At 41.6% G+C, this 20,449-nt stretch overlaps 1 protein-coding gene and 1 long non-coding RNA gene across 6 annotated transcripts in view; one reads left to right on the forward strand and one right to left on the reverse strand.

The window, feature by feature from the left end:
* LOC133369086 (uncharacterized) overlaps window positions 1-20,449 on the forward strand; it is a 55,081-nt gene that overhangs the window by 8,359 nt on the left and 26,273 nt on the right. The window lies entirely within an intron of this gene.
* The window catches only part of LOC133367388 (probable 2-ketogluconate reductase), a 29,795-nt gene continuing 9,481 nt past the window's right edge, over window positions 136-20,449 (reverse strand). For 2 of the 5 annotated variants that reach the window (XM_061591794.1, XM_061591526.1), the window contains exons 2-6: window positions 13,353-13,740; window positions 12,043-12,214; window positions 3,300-3,478; window positions 2,168-2,264; window positions 136-404 (exon numbers count right to left, since the gene is read on the reverse strand). In XM_061591794.1, the coding sequence (XP_061447778.1) occupies window positions 251-404; window positions 2,168-2,264; window positions 3,300-3,478; window positions 12,043-12,214; window positions 13,353-13,737 (987 nt within the window). In that variant the 5' untranslated portion in view covers window positions 13,738-13,740 and the 3' untranslated portion in view covers window positions 136-250. Of the gene's footprint in view, window positions 405-2,167; window positions 2,265-3,299; window positions 3,479-12,042; window positions 12,215-13,352; window positions 13,741-14,375; window positions 15,428-20,449 lie in introns of those variants that run through there. The other 3 variants (XM_061591724.1, XM_061591655.1, XM_061591590.1) reach the window with 3 other exon arrangements.

Below are 20,449 nucleotides of genomic sequence, written 5' to 3' on the forward strand. Positions count from 1 at the left end.
CACCTATTACAAGTTAAAAATTTCAGATTTGTTTTCCATTCCATTTAGCAAAGCCCTGTAGAAGAATACAATAAAGGAAACACATCAAATAGCATATTTATTCTATTTTTTTCATACTTGATGAATATGTGTGAATTTTGTTTCCCAGTGAAAATAAAAATCAAATACATAATTTTCATATGAAAACTTGGAGACAGATATAGCATAACATACAGAGAATGAACATTTCACAAGCATTATATGCAGAATGTTACACGTGTACTTCATTAGGAACTGGAAGACCATTGACACCAGCCAGGATACTTTCAACCATGTTTTTCATCATAAGGCAACGAGTCTGTGAAGTTGCACTTCCAATGTGAGGACTTATTATTACATTCTTTAAATGTAATAAAGCATGATCTCTGAAGGAAAAAAAAAAGAAAATAAGAGTTTTACTTAAAATTTTAATAAAATGTGCCACTATTATGAGTACAAAAACCTATGGAAGTGAGCAGATTATTAATATAAACTTGGATCCTAACAAGGCAGTTGCTGGCAGAAGCATATCCTACATAGAGTTCTGCTCACAGTATCCTTTTGCCAGTAGAATTGGAAGAAGTGACATTGACCAATTCCTTTCTCCCTTGAAATGCCTCATGCCTATGAAAATCTGCTCCAGAGGGTTGGGAAGCCCTTTAAAGCACATGAGGGACACTGCAAGTAGCTTCAAGGGAAATATGTTAAAATTACCTCCCCTCATATGCTGACAGAAGCCACTGGATCTTGGTCCTATCCGTGAATGGAAGGAAATTAAGTAAAATATGCATCCCACCCACAGTCATATGCAAGTCTTAAAATGAGTTCTGCATCACAGGTATCCAAATGATAGGTGTAATCTGAGTATCAGCTAGTCACACACTACATTTTAATGTATTTGTAACAATTATATTCTGTCCTTCATTTGAGGAGGTCTAGACATTTTACATAGCGATAGAACTACATCAGGCACCTTCAGAAAATTTACTGCATACACAAAAGAAAGTACAAGTAATATGTACATCCACATTACACTCAGAGAGTAGCATATATGAACCAGCCGTATGATTTAAATGATCAATAGAGTTGCTTGTATCCATTAATTTGTCTGCTAGCATGTTCATTGCCTAAGGGATTTGAATGACTGGTCTACTCTTATGCTACAATAAGGCCAGGTGTCACAACTCCTCTGGCAGTCACTTGCTGTGATTTCACAGTTGGCTTAAGGAGCTTTAGACTACACATAGGAGCTTAAAGGAGGATTTGAGGGGCCTTGAAATTTGAATTCAAAGATTAATGAGCATTTTAATAAATTGATTGCATAAGTGCCAGTGCATCATGCACTTTAAAATTGTACCATCTTGTCCATGCAAATCAGTTGAAATTTGGGAGCCTTTACATCAAGGGCGGGAAACCTCAGGCCCAGAGGATGAATGCAGCCCTACAGACCTCTCTGTTTAGACCTCAGGACCTGCCCAAGCCCACACGCCCCTCCCTATTCCTGCTGTGCTGCGCCCTCCTCTAGTATTTCTATCTGGCTGAAATGTGTCCTTGGAACTGTGATAATACCTCTTGCTTGCCTGGATGGAGGATGGAAAGTGGTGTATGTCTGGCCACACTTATCACCAGTATGCAATCCTCAGAAGGTTGCCCAGAAGGGAATGCTGTTCTTGGGCTGCAAAAGATTCCCCTCCCCTGCTCTACATTAACACACAATGGGTAATATCCAAGTAAGTTACACTCAGAGTAGATCCATTGAAATCAATGGATCTACTCTTGAGCATGACTAATGCTAGATATTAGCATTATAGCACACTATATTGCATCTGATTTAGCCCAAAGTAATCCCAGAGTAAATGTTCAGCTACTTATACCCTAGATCAGGTGTAGCCAACATGGTGCCCTCCAGATGATGGACTCTCAACAACCATCAGCCCCAGCCAGCATGGTCAAAATTCAGAGATTATGCGAGTTGTAGTCCAACAATATCTGAGAGGGTATCACATTAGCTATTCCTGTCCTAGACGAACCAGAGGTGAGTCAGAGTACATTTTGCAATAGATTATGACAAAGACAGGGTAATCAAAGCCAAAAAGTTAATAGACAAACATTTATTCCAATTGCTTTTTCATGCTGAACAAATTTTTACCTTGGCAATGGCTCGGGGTATGTTACATCCAAAGCGGCAGCCTTAATAACTCCATTTTTCAATGCGTTCACTAATGAGTCTTGATCAACCACTTGACCTAAATTAAAATACAGCACTGTTTTCCTAAACTCAAACATTGTTTAACAGCAAGTTAGACAACAATAACTTCAAAATTCTGCAAACTGAGATTTTTGCTGTACTATGATATGCGTCCAATATCTGGTCCATCTAGCTAGTCTTCCCCCAACCTGGTGTCCTTCAGGTTTGGACTAGAACTCCCACAATCCCTGACCATTGACCATGCTATGCTGTCTGCTGGAGTGGATGAGACTTGTAGATCAAAGTATTTGGAGGGCACCAGATTGGGAGAGGCTGATCTAGTTCTACCATGCCTCAAGTGGGACACTGCTCTCCCTAAGCAAGTGTAGTGAACAGTTCTTAGAGGATATATCTTTTCTCTCCAACGGCTCTCATTCTCATGTGTTGACTCGACAAAGTAATGGGGAGCCAGTCTAACCCTTCTACAGACAGCTATGTGTTAGCTCAATTGTTCTGTGCCCAGGTATGCTAGAGCCAAAGGAAACTCCTCAGATTTTCATTTTGGGGGAAGCCCAACAACACAGTCATCATCACACCACAAAGGTTCTCAAGGTTTATAAAATGGCAGGGTATTTCTCTGAGAAGAGGCAGAACTCTTGTCATAGTATAATAAATACATGTATATGTATTGATCCGACAAGCAGTGGCAGATGTGCTTCTAACAATATGCCTGCAGAAAACAAACGCCTAACATAGAATCATCACTGAAATTTTAGTTCCATTTTTCAATAGAATCAACTTGTTCCCACAGGTCGAATCAGATATGATCTGAAGCACATGCTAATTCCCACCCTCTCCTTTTTTTAACTGAGGTTCAATTGAACTATCACATGCTTCACTGTATGTCAAGGCTTGTATATAATCTTAACTTCCTTGCTAAATGCTACCAGTCACAGGTCACAACTCACAAAGCCTTGATACATTTCAAAGCAAGTTTTTACTGCAAACTTAGTTGCTCTCACACCAGAATTTCTGGGCATATTACACTGAAGGAAAATGTGGCTGAGTGCCAAGACATTATTTGGAACTTTACCTCTACTGATGTTGATAATAGTAGCTGTGGATTTCATGAGCTCTAGTTCCTTTTTTCCAATCAGCTTGTATGTTTGAGGCGTCAAGGTCACAACCAATATCACAAAGTCAGATTGCTGGAGTAAGTCTTCCATCTTTTGGCAATAAACAGCACCAACATCCTGTTCATCAACTTCATTTCTACAGGAAACAAACATTTAGCTTTAGTTAAACATTTAACATAAACAATGTCTCAGTTGCTGTTTGACATTTTCACGAAATCACCAGGAGAGGTCATCTGAGGATATGAGGTTTTAGCATCAGCAATATGGAGAAAATACCCAGCTCTTTCTCTCCTTTCCGTCCATGCCAAGAATGGTTGAAGAAAACCTGGACCATTGTCCAGGATCAGTGAATGATTAGGTGGAGACTAATTAAGGAGAACTCCCCAACCAATGCACCTGCTCCTTAAGGAAGAATACAGTTCCATACAGAACAGCCTGAATGTAGGGATGGAAAGATCTGTCTGTTTCGGTTCTCTCTGTTTCTCATTTTTCCAATATTAAATTCAGTTCTCTACATTGCTACAGTGATCTATGAATTTGTTTTAAATCCTCATGAAAATTCTCCACCATTTTAGTGCAAATATCTCCAAATAAGCACATTTTTGTAGGCAGTTTTGACAAAGGTACACATTTTTGCAAGCCACTTCTCATCATTTCATGCCTTTTTGCATGTTATTTTCACTCATGTATTCATCTTTATGCACACTTTCCCCTAATATATGAATTTCTGTAAATGTTTTTTAGTTGGCAAACTGCATCCCAGAATTCTAATAAATGCGAATTTCAAAGGATGGCTGCCTGTGTTTCGGTTCGCATACTGTTTCGGAAATTGCGAATTTGATAAATTCTGCTTGAAATGTGGACTGAATCGAAATTCTCACTCATCCCTACTTGAGTACTTGTTCCTGGATCTACAGTTCCACCCCCAAGTGTATCTCCACTTTGCCTGGATTGAAGTACAGTTGGGGGTGGACCTGCTGATCCAGGAGCAAGCACTCAGGCTGTTTTGGACGGGACTGTATTCCTCCGTAAGGAGCAGATGCATTGTTTGAGAGTTCTCCTTGAACCAGCATTACTCCTGGACAGACAGGCAGCAGCTGTGCTTTTGCCCAACTTAAGCTGGTGTGCCAACTACATCCTTTTCTGGAGAAGGCAGATCTTGCCGCATCCAGCACTCAGGTGGCAATACTTCCTCTTCTCTCTCATCCTTTACAAGCACTTATTTTGCATCTAGGGGCTATGTGCTCCAGCTGCTGACTACTGCTTGTTGCTGTCTGTGTGTGTCTGCACTCACTCTCCATAAGCTGCTATCCCACAGGTATAGGAGTCGCTGACTAGATTACCACATCCAGTGGGGTCACCACTTAGTGCTCGCAAAAGACAATTGAATTTTGGAACATGGAATATATGAACATTGCAGGACAATACATATAGTGAACATCCTGAACACAGGACCGCTGTCATCGTGAGGGAGTTGAGACATTTTAATATTGACATAGCAGCACTCCAAGTATCCCGAAGAGCAGGAGATGGACGATTGAAGGAAGAAAAAGGAGGCTATACCTTCTTCTGGAAAGGACTGCCTGAACAAGAACGACGAAGACATGGAGTAGGCTTTGCTATTAAAAATGATATTGTGAAGCTCTTAGCAGAAGTGGCATTAATGAATGATTCTCAGCTCTCCAGTTAAAACTTGCCAAAACCCAGCAGGCAACTATCCTAAGTGCTTATGCACCAACATTAGATGCTGATTAACATATCAAGGAAAATTTTTATAGCCAGGTGGACACTATCTTATCAGAGATACATAAGGAGGATAAAATTATCCTCCTGGGCGATTTCAATGAAAGAGTTGGACATGATTTTGATTTATGGCCAGAAACCATTGGGAAAGAAGGAGTTGGCAATAGCAACCTGAATGGAATTCTACTTCTTACTAAATGTGCAGAGCATAATCTTGTTATTACAAACACACTCTTTTGCCAGAAAAATAAATTTAAAACATCATGGAAGCACCCTTGGTCGAAACACTGGCATCTTCTGGATTACATAATTGTCCGTGCCAGAGATCGTTGTGATGTACTCACTAGGGCCACGATGAGTGCCGGACAGATCATCTATTAATTCGAGCCACTATGGCCATTAATATTGTTCCTCAACGTAGGCTTCAAGGAAGAAAACCAAGAGATAAAATGAACATCTATGCCCTTCAAGATCCTATTAAGTGACCTTGCTTTCAAACAACTCTCAAGAAACATCTACCTATGAAACTCTCTGAAAACATTGAGGAATGCTGGATTTAACTGAAGACTTCCATTATTGCAGCATGTGAACAAACTATTGGATACCAAACTAAGAAACATCAGGATTGGTTTGATGAGAATGATAGTGAGATTGAACATATAATTGACAAAAAAAAGAAAGCCTTCCAGATATGGCAGAAAGACATTAACTGTGCTGCCACTATGCCAGTGCAAAGGCTGAGGTCCAAAGAAGAACTAGAGAACTTAAGAACGCCTGGTGGATAAAGAAATCTTACGAAATCCAGCATTTTGCAGATACTCATGATGCATGGGGCTTTCTTAATGCCACAAAGGCCATCTACGGACTAACAAATTATGGTACAAATCCCTTACGTTCAGTGGATGGTACCAAACTTCTTAAGGATAAAGAGTCTATTGCACTGCGTTGGAAAGAGCATTACCATGACCTCCTTAATCATAACTCTATTGTGGCTGGTGAGGTTTTCTTGCAAATTCCACAACAACAAACTAGAGATGAACTTGCAGTATCCCCTAATTTGGATGAAGTCAGTAAAGCCATTAATCATTTGAAGAGTAACAAAGCTAGTGGACCTGATGGGATTCCTGCTGAAGCCTTTAAAGAAGGTGGGCCTGAATTTACACAACTTCATAAGCTCATCGAAAAAATCTGGATGAGAGAGGGGATCCCAGAAGATAGGGATGCCATAATTATCACCCTTTTTAAGAAGGGTGATAGAACAGATTGTGGGAACTATCGAAGGATCTCTCTTCTTGCTACCACAGATAAAATCCTTGCAAGGATCCTTGCAAATCATCTCCTATCTATCTCAGAAGATGTCCTCCCCGAATCCCAAAATGGTTTTTGCCCTTCCAGGGGGACAGTGGACATGATCTTCACTGCACGACAGCTTCAAGAAAATGCCGGGAGCAGAATCAACCTTTATATTTGGCATTGATTGATCTGACTAAGGCCTTTGATATTGTGAATCGAACCACTCTCTGGACCATCCTTCTGAAAACTGGATGCCCTGATAAATTTGGGAATATTTTGCGACTTCTTCATAACAACATGATAGTGATAATTTTGGATAACAATGGCTTTCAGAGCTATCCATTCAGAGTTGGATCAGGCGTAAAACAGGGATGTGTCATTGCTCCAACCTTATTTGCTATCTTCATTGCTATGATTCTATACCTTATCGAGGGGAAACTTCCTACTGGTGTGGAAATCATATATCGAACAGATGGAAAGCTTTTTAATCTCAGTAGGCTGAAAGCAAAAAGTAAGGTAATGTCAACCTCTGTCATAGAACTTCAATATGCCAATGATAATGTAGTCTCCGCACATTCAGAGAAAGATCTTCAAACTATCCTAAATATCTTTGCAGAAGCATATGGAAAGCTTGGGCTCTCACTTAATATAAAAAACCCCAAAGTGCTTCATCAACAGGTGCGAACTAGTGCCTCTGTAGCACCATCAATCCAGCTTAGTGGCGCGACGCTATATAATGTTGATCACTTTTCCTATCTTGGCAGCCATCTCTCTAAAAGCTGACATCGATGCTGAAATTCAACATCTCCAGAATGAAGTGTAGAGTGGCTTAGGACCACAATACCTGATGGAACGCCTCTCCCGACACGAACCCACCCGTACACTACACTCAACATCAAAGGCCCTCCTCCAGGTGCCTACTCCGAGGGAAGCTCAGAGGATGGCAACAAGGGAGAGGGCCTTCACAGTGGTGGTCCCCAAATTATGGAATGATCTTCCTGACGAGGTGCGTCTGGTGCCAACACTGTTATCTTTTCAGCACCAGGTCAAGACTTTCCTCTTCTCCCAGGCATTTTAGCATGTGTTTTTAAATTGCTTTTTAAAAATGTGTTTTTAAATTTGTATATTTGTTTTTAATGTTTTTAATTGTAAACAGCCCAGAGAGCTTCGGCTATGGGGCGGTATACAAATGCAACAGACAGACAGATGTGTTCAAGGATTGGGATATTTGCAGGGAGACCAAAATGCTTATTTACAAAGCCGTTGTACTACCAACCTTACTGTATGCCTGTGAAACATGGACCATTTATTTATTTATTTATTTTATTAAATTTATATACCGCCCCATAGCCGAAGCTGTCTGGGCGGTTCACAACAGTCATACATCAAATACAATAAACCACATATTTAGACAATTTAAAACAACTTTAACATTTTTAAATTCTTAAAAAAGTTAAAAAACAATTTTAACACAAACTAAAATGCCTGGGAGAAGAGGAGAGTTTTAACCTGGCGCCAAAAAGATAATAATGTTGGCGCCAGGCGTACCTCATCAGGAATATTGTTCCATAATTCGGGAGCCACCACTGAAAAGGCCCTTTTTCTTGTTGATACCCTCCGAGCTTCCCTATGAGTAGGCACCCGGAGGAGGGTCTTCGATGTTGAGCGTAGTGTACGGGTAGGTTCATATCGGGAGAGGCGTTCCATCAGGTATTGCGGTCCCGAGCCGTATAAGGCTTTATAGGTTAACACCAGCACTTTGAACCGGGCCCGGAAACATATAGGCAGCCAATGCAAGCGGGCCAGAATCGGTGTTATATGTTCGAACCGCTGGGTCCCTGTTATCAATCTGGCCGCTGCATTCTGCATGAGCTGCAGTTTCCAAACCGTCTTCAAAGGCAGCCCCACATAGAGTGCATTGCAGTAATCTAATTTAGAGGTTACCAGACCATGAACAACTGAAGCGAGGTTCTCTCTGTTCAGATAGGGTTGTAGCTGGGCCACCATCCGAAGTTGGTAAAAAGCACTCTGTGCCACCGAGGCTACCTGTGCCTCGAGTGACAGGGATGGTTCTAAAAGAACTCCCAAGCTACGAACCTGCTCCTTCAGGGGGAGTGCAACCCCATCCAGAATGGGTCGAACATCCGCCATCCGGTCAGGAGAACCGCCCACTAACAGCATCTCAGTCTTGTCTTTAAAAATATTCCACCAATGCTGCCTCTGGAAAATTCTGCAAATTACTTGGGAAGACAGACGGACTAATGTTAGCTTTTTGGAAGAAGCAAAGATTACAAGTGTTGAAACAATGATCCTTCAATATCAACTTTGCTGGACTGGCCATGTTGTTCCAATGCCTGATCACAGTCTTTCAAAACAGCTACTTTATTCCCAACTTAAGCATGGAAAATGAAATATCGGTGGACAGCAAAACAGGTTTAAAGATGCTCTTAAAGCTAATCTTAAAAAAGTAATATGAGCATTGAGATCTGGGAAGCTTTGGCCCATGAGCGTCCCAATTGGAGGTCGGCTATTATCAAAGGGGCTATGGATTTCGAAGAAGCACGAGTACAGGGCGAAAGGGACAAATGAGCTAAGTGGAAGGCATGTCAAGCAAATCCTCATCGCGACTGTCTTCCATCTGGAAACCTATGTACTCACTGTGGGAGGCTGTGTGGATCTCGAATTGGCCTCCACAGTCACTTATGAACCCACCGTTAAATACCTTATCTTGGAAGACAATCTTAGTCAGCCACGAGTGATCGCCAATGAAAAATGATACAGTAGGGCCCCGCTTTATGGCGCTTTGCTTTACGGCGCTTCGTTTATGTGGCTTTTTAAATTGTAACCCTGTCCCATATTTGCGGCGCTTGATCCGTTTTTGCGGCGATTTCCAGTCATACCGCAAAGACGCAATTGATGGCGCCTGACACTCTCAGCGTGTCATCAGAGCGTTCCTCCCACAGTTGGGCTGATGGGAGTTGTAGTTAAAGGAAGGAACAGCATGCGAACGAACAGGCAGGGGGTGTGAGTGGTGGTAGGGAAAGCGAGGGAGGCTTGGGAGGGTTGGCGAGTGCTTAAATGAGGAGGCGGTGGCAGCAGCAAACAGGCATGCGAGGAAAGTGGCGAAGAACAGCGTGCAAATGAACAGGCAGGGGTGTGTGAGTGGGGGGGGGAAAGCAAGGGAGGCTTGGGAGGGCTGGCAAGTGTTTAAACGAGGAGGTGGCGGTAAACAGGCATGCGAGGAAGGTGGCAGAGAACAGCGTGTGAATGAACAGGCAGGGGGTGTGAGTGGTGGTGGGGAAAGCAAGGGAGGCTTGGGAGGGCTGGCAAGTGTTTAAACGAGGCGGCGGCGGCAAACAGGCGTGCGAGGAAAGTGGTGGAGAACAGCGTGCGAACGAACAGGCAGGGGTGTGTGAGTGGGGGGGGAAAGCAAGGGAGGCTTGGGAGGGCTGGCAAGTGTTTAAACGAGGAGGTGGCGGTAAACAGGCGTGCGAGGAAAGTGGTGGAGAACAGCGTGCGAACGAACAGGCAGGGGTGTGTGAGTGTGGGGGGGAAGCGAGGGAGGCTTGGGAGGGCTGGCAAATGTTTAAACGAGGCGGCAGCAGCAAACAGGCGTGTGAGGAAGGCGGCAGAGAACAGTGTGCAAACTAACAGGCAGGGGGTGTGAGTGGTGGTGGGGAAAGCGAGGGAGGCTTGGGATCAGCTGTTGTGGGAGGAGCTCCCGCACTACTGATTGATGTTCCGCTTTACAGTGATTTTCGCTTTGCGGCGGTGGTCTGCTCCCTAACCCGCCGTATAAGCGGGCCCTACCGTACATCTTTCTGTGCAAGCTAGGAGGGAGGCCTGTGATGTTCCTGCTTATATTGTAAATATGGTAAGTGCTGGTTATATAGGAGACATATGGTAAGTGGAGTGAAAGAGGAGGGGGGAGTACATGAGCAGTAGAATGCTAGATGATTGGCTGAGCGTTTGAATGGCTGGGAGTATAAATGGAAGAATGACAGTTGAATCTGGGTGGTGTTTTGGAGGTGAATTGTAAGGTGAATTGAGGAGGTGGATGGTGTTTGGTGGTGTTGTTGAGAGTGAGTCGGAGTTCTGAGGCAATTAGTAAGAAGTAAAGTACATAACAGAATATAGATGAAACCATACGCTTGTGAAACATTCCTTAAGTAATCTTGTTATTTCTAATACTAAATAAATAGTTCTTGGTTAAACAAAAGCCTGATTCCTTCAGCTGGGAAACACAAACCAGGGGGGATAGCAAGTAACCAAGGCTGAACAGTTGTATCGAATGGTGGCAGCATCGGATCGGAGGAAAGTGTATCCAGTCCCACAGAGAAACCCAGGGCTGTATGCTTCAGAGTCAAGAGGCTGCAGGGGAGTTTGGGAATTACCTATACCCATAGACACAAGGTATCCAGATAGCCAGGCAGAGACTAGGCACAGTCTAAAGGTTATAAGAGATACAGAATGTTGGGTAGTAAGGCCTAGCAGGGGGATCTATTGAAATCTGTGCTAGAGCTGTAAAGGGTAAGGAGAAAACCTGACGTTCCTATCTGCTGGTAGCCACAAGTGAGAGCTTCACAGGTGGTGCTGGGGAAGGACGTCACAAGGCCCACTCAGCAGCAGTGACCACGATGGTCTCAGCTGTTCTTTCTCCCTCTGTGTGTGGGCAGGGCTGTGGAGTTGGTACACCAGACCTTCGACTCCGACTCCTCTATATTTCTACTGTCCGACTCCGACTCCTTCATAAATGGCAAATGTATTAGTAATAACAAATTTACTGTAGTAAAATGGTAGCACAAGGCATTTCATCACCACCACGTGAATCCAGAGCTTGGAAAAGTTACTTTTTTGAACTACAACTCCCACGAGCCCAATCCCTGGGGTTGATATAAAGTAATTCTCCCATGGGAATAAGCCCATAAACTAAGTAGCATTATAAACAATGATCAAACCTGCCAGCCAGATTTGGCCAGGACCTCCTTTTGTTAGGGAGAATAGGCTAAGTGGTCAAATAATATCTTTTAATGGAAACCAGCGGGCAAGAAACAGTAGAAACTTTTGGGGAATGCAACATTCATTAAAGCAGGGAAGAGGGGATACATGGCATTCCTTTCCCCTTCCAGCTAAAGATGATGTAAGACAGGTTTGTGTGTGTATGTGTGTTGGGGGGGATAGTGAGACAGAAATGAAACAAAGAGACAGTGAAACACCTAGGAGTTATAAGCAGAAAAGCATTTGAGGTGCCTCTTTATGGAGTTCTGATGCTGGACCAGTGAATTTTCTGTTTATATGAGCACTGTGCTATCTGTTTCTACCTAATCTCACACCTTATATTAGTAAACAAACTCAGGTATTACTGCAGCTTTAGGCCCCAGTGATCTCTCCTTCCAAAAGAAATCAAACATAAATAAGAGCTAAACTTCTCACTGCTCAGAGAAGTGGACCTTGTATAACAATATTCAATGCTGTCGATTCAAAGTACACATTCTAGGCAGTCCAAGACAGTTAAACCACAATATTAGATCACAGTGGATCTGGGTGTGCAATTGAAGTGATGAGATAAATGCTGAAGTTAACCAATGGGTAAAATCAGACTTAAAAATCTAAAGAGATAGAAAAATCAGATTCTGTGTACAATCTGGTGACATAGATGTTTACCTCCGGTTCCTGTTGTGATAAAGAATTTTCATTTCAAAGGCTTTGGCTCTCTGGGCCACTTTATACCCAACAGAACCCATTCCGATGATCCCCAAAGTTGCACTGGTAATTTCTTCTCCTAACCAGTCACCCATAAAATGTTTAGTGTCAGGAGAAACTGCAATTTGATGACCTAGAAATTGAGATAGACAAAAGTAAGAAATGGATTTTGTTTACAGTGTTTTAAGAGATCAGTCTACAAATATAATGTGCAATGCCCATCCAATGTTGCAAATTGTATTCCAAAGAAGCAAAAACCCACCTACTGCTTTAATTTCTAAAACACTACATAACAGGTCTCAAATCTGCCTTGAAGGCACTCTTTCAGCCTAGAAGCCCTTTATCATAATCTCAAATGTGTGCTAACCACATGAAGTTACTCATCAATGATTAGGGAAGGTACAGTTGGTAGGAACTTGAGGGACAGGGACTTTTCATTGGCAGACTCTAATTATTGAATTTTCTCCCAAGGGAGATTAGACTGGGCCTTCTCTGTTACCTTTTAGGATGGTGGTTAAAACATTTTTATTCTATCATGCATATTAGTATATTTAAATCATGCTGTGTTTTTGGTTCTAAATGGTTTACTTTGTCTTTTAATTGTTCTCTGACTTTGTGAACTGAGATTTTACAGTTGTAAATATGCCTGTGGGAAATTTTGTTTGAGCTGAAAGATGGTATAAAAGTGTTTTTATAAATAAAATACAAAGATTATAAACATAATGTTCTTCCAACAAGAGAAAGTTATCACATTCTTCAAACAATACCTGTGCTAGTGGACCTTAACTGCACACCCACAGATGTCTGATTACGTGTGACCCATTTTCAATATATCTGTAGCTATGCTGTAAACAACGTAAATTTGAAATAATGTAGAACAGATTTATCCTGGTGTTTTAATAGCGAAACCAGCTCTTCTCCAACATACGCAAACACTTTGCTGTCTATGTAGACATTTTACAGCTAGACTTCTCTGCACATGGTTAATTCTAATTCTAGGCCTATATAATCAAGTGCTTGTAGAGCATGAGAAAAAATTTCATCCAATAAACTGTTTGTAAAATGCAATAGACTAATGACAGGACAGGTGTTTTTTAATACTAAAAATGTGTTCTAGGCTAGATTTGTTAGGAAATGTTTTATACCGACAAAAGCATTTTACAAATTCCTTTATCTGATTACTGTATGATTTTAAAGCCCAGCAACCCATACATACTCTGTCCCACTCACACCATTTTTAAAAGAAAGTTAATTGGAAAACTAAATTGTACCTTCCACAATCCTCCTAGCAGAAGCCAGCATCAAAGCTATCCCCAAGTCTGCTGTTGATTTGGAAATGGCAAATGGGGTGTTAGCTACTTTCACACCAAAGCTGGAGATCAGTTTTAGGTCCAGGTGATCCACTCCTACACCAGAGTTTGCAATCACCTTTAAATTAGGCAAGCTTTGCAGGAGCTCCCTGTCAACTACTGGTTTGTGAATCCACATAAAAATTGCTTTGATTTTATGACTGAGAACTTGCTTGTTTTCAATAAATTCCTTCATGGTAACGAGTTTAAGATGTTTCTCCAGGAACTCCACGTGATCTTCATATACTCCATCTATGCCTCCTATAACATTTATTAGTGCATAGGGATGTTCGTGTTCTCCCTCCATGGTCTATATACATAAGAAAAGAATGCATGTATCAAAATGGTAAAAAATTTTTTACTAATGTGAAGACAGCAGTGCTCAGCAGTGCTTTATCTTCAAAATATTTTTATCTAATTCACTGTGATTAACAGAGCAGTTTATTTATACAATGGGAGGGAGGGGCTGTCCAGGATTGCCACTGAACATTCCTAAGAGTTCAATCCAAAATTGTGTAATCTATGCACGCTTACTTGCAAGTGAGACCAATTGAACTCAGTAGGGCTTAGTCTTGAATAAACATACATAAAATCAGGGGGGAAGTGCCCATTAAGGTTAATAACTTCCTTTATCTCAAGAATGGATTATGCTTAGCATAGATCAATTCTATTGAGAAATACACTGATTAAATGTGCCCCAAAACCTTTCAGGGCAAATGTTTTGCAAACTCTTACCAAATGCAAGTATTTATTTAAACGTTTTCATACCGCTTTTCAGTCTTAGCAAGGGCCCCCAAAGTGATTTACATAAAAAATAAAATCAAACACATCATCAAGAAACAAAAACGAAAACTTTATAATCAAAAGAAGCACAGTTAAAACCTTCAGTCATATATTTAAAACCCATTAAAAGCAATGTAGAATAATCATGTTTTCACTGCTCACCTAAATGCTATCAGGGATAGGGACAGTCTCACCTCCTTTTTAAGACAATTTTCTTCAGCTGTCACCTTACTTCCTGCACGTTACTCTCTCTTCAGGAACTATAGAGCAAACAACATTCCTTCACAGTAATGATTAAGAATATAGGTTAAACCTTCACAAATAGGCTGATCTGTTGAACTTTGTCCTTGGAGTTATTCCAGCCTCCTCTGGGTGATGTTTTCATACAGTATTTTAGACGGGAGTGGAAGAAGAAGAGCAGGATTGTGAATCAGAGCTGCAATTCTATGCATAGTTACTTGGTGAGAGCAGAACTCAGTGGAACTTATTTCTGAGTAAACATGCAGAGACTCAGGCTGCACATCCACAATGCTCCATATTTCTGCAGGCTAGGATGAGGTGAAGAGCATTGCCTACCTTACAAAAACTCATCAGACTCAACATATATCCAGTTCCTTTAAGGCAGGGTTGGGGAATCTTTTTCAGCATGAGGGCAACATTCCCTCATAATGAACAACACTCTGGGGACCAAGTACCAGTGGTGGGTGAAGCCAGAGGCAAAAAGTGGGTGCACCAACATATCTGACTTTTACCATTGTGCAGTAGGCTATATTTCAGCCATGCAAAAGTCACACACACCCCTCCATCAAGGCAAACAAAAGACATTTTCACAGTTCAAGGACAAATTCTAGTCAGGCAAAATCATTTCAAGAGGCCTGAGAGCAGGGCTGGTGAGGGGTGTGGCCTGGAGAGGAGATGTGGCCTGGGGAAAGGCCTGAGGGCTAGATAGAGAGGCTTGGGGGCCATATTTGGTTCCTTGGCCTGAGATTCCCCACCTTTGCCCTGTGCAAACCACTTCTGCTGCCAGTGTTTACATTAGGTAGAATAACTGCTAAGAGCTGATCGACTCCAGAAGTTGCTCAATTCTGAACCACTATTATTGTGCTAAGGTCAGCATATCCATGGGCACATGCATGCGTAACCAACATACTTATACAGGCTGAAATAATGAGTCAGTATTCAGAAAGAGGATGATGACAAACTGAAAAGTTTCCTAAAGAGAGAGCTACAGAGAGATAAAGGGCTGAGGAAGACCATATGAAGAAATCCAGAGAGAACTGGGTGTGCATGTAGACAAGAACATTAAAGGGAGAAGTACTGACAGTTTTCAGATACTGAAAAGGATCTCTCAGAAACATTCAAATAACTACTCATCTTATTTACTGTAGAAAGAAATAAAGAATAGCTAAACTCTAGGATGCACACCTTAATGTGGTGAGGTGGTTTGAGAGTGTTGAAGAAGCTAAGAGCAATGCTGTCAGGAGTTTAGACCAAGAGGCTAGACTCCTAGCAGGGGCACCCAAGGTGGAATGACTCACCTGACGAGGTGCGCCTGGCGCCAACACTGTTATCTTTTCAGTGCCAGGTCAAGACTTTCCTCTTCTCCCAGGCATTTTAGCATGTGTCTTTAAATGGTTTTTAACTTCTTTAAGAAGAGCCAGTGTGGCATAGTGGTTAAGGTGCTGGACGACGACCTGGGAGACCAGGGTTCGAATCCCCACATAGCCATGAAGCTCACTGGATGACCTTGGGCCAGTCACTGCCTCTCAGCCTCATGAAAACCCTATTCATAGGGTCACCATAAGTCAGAATCGACTTGAAGGCAGTACACAATTTTTTTAAAATTGTGTTTTTAAATTGTTTTTTGTGTTTTAAAATTTGTTTTTATTGTTTTAATTGCTGTAAACCACCCAGAGAGCTTTGGCTATGGGGCAGTATATAAATGTAATAAATAAATACAATAAAGTAAACTCAGAGGAAGGCAATGGTAAACCACCTCTGAATACCTCTTACCACAAAAACCCTATGAACAGAGTATCCAAAATACAACACGAGATAGTGCTGGAAGATGAGACCTCCAGGTCAGAAGGCACTCACCGAGCTACTGGGGAAGAACAAAGGACAAGTACGAGTAGCGCTGTGACTAATGACACAGCTGGGTCAAAGCTGAAAGGAAACCCAGAGGCTGATGCGCACGGATGCGAGAGTCTGGAGTTGTACAACACATACAATAGCAACATGCAATGTGAGAAGCATGAACCAGGGAAAGACAGAAATTGTCAAACAAGAAATGGAACGTATCAACATTACAATACTTGGCGTCAGTGAATTAAAATGGATGGGAATGGGATATTTTCAATCAGGCAACTACAAAATATTTTATGCAGGAAATGAGAAATTAAGAAGAAATGGGGTTGTTTTAATAGTGAGAAGAGATGTAGCAAAAGCAATTAGGAGCTATAACACAAGGTCTGAGCAAGTTATATCAATGAGATTAAATGGGAAACCTATTAACATAACCATCATCCAAGTCTATGCTCCAATGGCAAACGCAGAAGAAGAGGAATTGGAGAGATGTTATTCAGAAGTACAGGAAGAAATTGATCACACACCAAAACAAGATGTGCTGATAATCATGGGGGACTGGAATGCAAAAGCAGGGAACAGAGAAAACTAGGAATTGTGGGGAAATGGGGCTTAGGAGATACAAATGAAGCAGGAGAAAGACTTATTGAATTCTGTGAAGCCAAAAATTTGTTTCTTGCAAACACATTTTTTGAGCAACCGAAAAGTCAAATGTACACGTGGACATCACCAAATGGTCAGTATAGGAATCAACTGATTATATAATTGGTTGCAGGAAATTGAGAAGTTCCATACTCTCTGCGAAAACAAGACCAGGAGCACACTGTGGTACAGATCAGAGTAAAGATAAAGAACAAGAACGAAGCAATCATAATGCCAAAATACAATTTAAATAACATCCCAGAAGAATATAAAGATCAAATATGGAACAGATTTGAGGCTTTAAACTTAGTTGACAGAGCCAGAAGAACTATGGACTGAAGTCAGAGACATTATCAGGGGAGAATGCAAAAAGACAATACCTCTAGTTAAAAAGAGAGAAAGACCTCCAACAATACAGCAACTAGTATAGTACGTAGGGACAAAGAGAACTATTACAATAGTTTTTGTATAGAAATAGATGAGGACTTGGAAGAAACAGATCACCAGGAATAGATAGCATACCAATAGAGTTGCTACAAGCTACTGAGACTGAATCTGTCCAAATTTTGACAAAAATCTGTAAAGAAATATGGAAAACTAAACAATGGCCCACAGACTGGAAGCATTCAATATACATCCCAATTCCAAAGAAAGGGGATCGCAGGGAATGCAGTAATTATCGACCTATCGGCTTAATATCCCATGAAAGTAAAGTAATGCTCAAGATTCTACAACAAAGGCTCTTACCATATATGGAGCAAGAAATGCCACACCTCCAAGCTGGATTCAGAAAGGGAAGAGGCACCACAGATCATATCGTAAACATACATTGGATAATGGAACGGAGCAAGGAATTTCAGAAGAAAATCACCCTGTGCTTTATAGATTACAGCAAAGCCCTTGACTGTGTAGATAATTAAAAACTATGGCAAGCTATAAAAAAATGTTGGTGCCACAGCATCTGATTCTCCTGATGCGCAACCTATATTCTGGACAAGAAGCTACTGTAAGGGCAGAAAATGGTTCCCAATCGGAAAGGGTGTGAGACAGGTGTATTTTATCACCCTATTTGTTTAATCTATACGCAGAACATATCATATGGAAAGCAGGATTGGACCAAGATGAAGGAGGTGTGAAAAGTAGAGGGAGAAATACCAATAATTTAAGATATGCAGACGATACCATACTATTAGGAGAAATCAGTAATGATTTGAAATGAATGCTGATGAACGCTAAAGAGGAAAGCACAAAAGCAGGACTACAGCTGAATGTCAAGAAGACTAAACTAATAACAAAAGATTTATGCAAGTTTAAAGTTGACAATGAGAACGTTGAACTTGTCAAGGATTATCCATACCTTGGCACAGTCATTAACCAAAATGGAGACAATAGTCAAGAAATCAGAAAAAGGCTAGGACTAGGGAAGGCAGCTGTGAGAGAACAAGAAGAGGTCCTCAAATGCAAAGATGTATCACTGAACACTAAAGTCAGGATCATTCAGACCATGGTATTCCGGATCTCTATGTATGGATGTGAAAGTTGGACAGTGAAGAAAGCGGATAAGAGAAAAATCAACTCATTTGAAATGTGGTGTAGGAGGAGAGCTTTGCAGATACCATGGACTGCGAAAAAGACAAATAATTGGGTGTTAGAACAAATTAAACCAGAACTATCACTAGAAGATGAGAGCCAGTGTGGTATAGTGGTTAAGGCAGCCTTTCCCAACCAGTGTGCCTCCAGATGTTGTTGGACCACAACTCCCATCTTTCCTGACCATTGGCTATGCTGGCTGAGGCTGATGGGAGTTGTGGTCCAACAACATCTGGAGGCACACTGGTTGGGAGAGGCTGGGGTAAGGTGTTAGACTATGACCTGGGTGTCCAGGATTCGAGTCCCCACATAGCCATGAAGCTCACTGGGTGACCTTGGGCCAGTCACTGCCTCTCAGCCTCATGAAAACCCTATTCATAGGGTCACCATAAGTCGGAATCGACTTGAAGGCAGTACATTTACATTTACATCACTAGAATCTAAGATGATGAAACTGAGGTTATCATACTTTGGACACATAATGAGAAGAAAGGATTCACTAGAAAAGACAATAATGCTGGGAAAAACAAGGGAGTAGAAAAAGAGGAAGGCCAAACAAGAGATAGATTGACTCCATAAAGGAAGCCACAGACCTGAACTTACAAGATCTGAGCAGGGTGGTTCACGACAGATGCTATTGGAGGTCGTTGATTCATAGGGTCGCCATAAGTCGTAATCGACTTGAAGGCACATAACAACAACAAACTATATTTCCTAGTAACATACCCATGTCAAGGGGCTGTCAGACAAAATTAAATATAGGACACTGAGAAGATAGTAATGAAGCTGCACCTGATGAATTTCTGCCTGCTATGCAACAGTTAAAGAACAAAGTCTATTGGTCAAGGGCAAGTGTGTTTGTGGAGAGTTGGGGTGGTAGTGTGTGAAGACGGCATGCTTATTGGGACAGGATGTATGCATGCATCTGTTGGGATAAGGTGATGCATGTGTGTCCAGGGACATGGAATATGTATGTGCATGCATGTATGTGGGGCAATGTGTGTGTGCATGTGTGTATTACGTGTGTGCATGTAGGGACAAGGGGACATGTGTCAAGGTGGGGGGTGTATAGGTAACAGGGATGGAAAGATCTATGAATTTTGGCCTCTCAGTTTCTCATTTTTCCAATCTTGAATTCAGTTCTCCACATTTCTGCAGCAATTTGTGATTTAAAAAAAAAAAATCCTCAAGGAAATTCTCCAGCATTTTAGTGCAAATTTCTCCTGATAAAGCATGTTTGTAATTGGTTTGGACTAATGTCTACATACATTTTTGCAAGCAGTTTGTCATATAATACATTTTTGTATGTTATTTTCACTCATACTCATTTTTATGCACACTTTTCTCTACTACATTCATTTTTGTAAACATTGTTTGGTTGGCGAACTACATTGCAAAATTAGAATAAATATGAATTGGGGCCGACTGTATGTGTGTGCAGGGGATATGGGTGTATGGAGATAAGGGTGGCGATGTGTGCCCATGTGTATGCATATGGGGGGATGTGTGTGTAAGTATGTGGAAGGGGGATGTGTGTGTGTGTGTGTGTGTGACAGAGAAAGAGAGAGAGAGAAAGTGGGGAGGATGGGTGTGTGGGAGTTCATTACACAGGTGAATGTGTGTGTGTGCATGGCCCGGAGAGGTAAGTTTGGAGGATGGTGTGTGTGTATTGTGAAGGGTATAACAGAATCACAGAATAGTAGGAAAGGGCCTATAGGCCATCGAGTCCAACCCACTGCTCAATGCAGGAATCCAAGTTAAAGTATACTAGACGGGTGGCTATCCAGCTGCCTCTTGAATGCTTCAAGTGTAATTGGTTCCATTGTCATACTATTATAGTTAAGACATTTTTCCTGATGTTCAGCGAAAAATCAGGCTTCCTATAACTTGAGCCCATTATTCTGTGTCCTGCACTCTGG

The sequence above is a fragment of the Rhineura floridana genome, chromosome 1, assembly GCF_030035675.1.
Source record: "Rhineura floridana isolate rRhiFlo1 chromosome 1, rRhiFlo1.hap2, whole genome shotgun sequence".
In the NCBI taxonomy this organism is placed as follows: domain Eukaryota; kingdom Metazoa; phylum Chordata; class Lepidosauria; order Squamata; family Rhineuridae; genus Rhineura; species Rhineura floridana.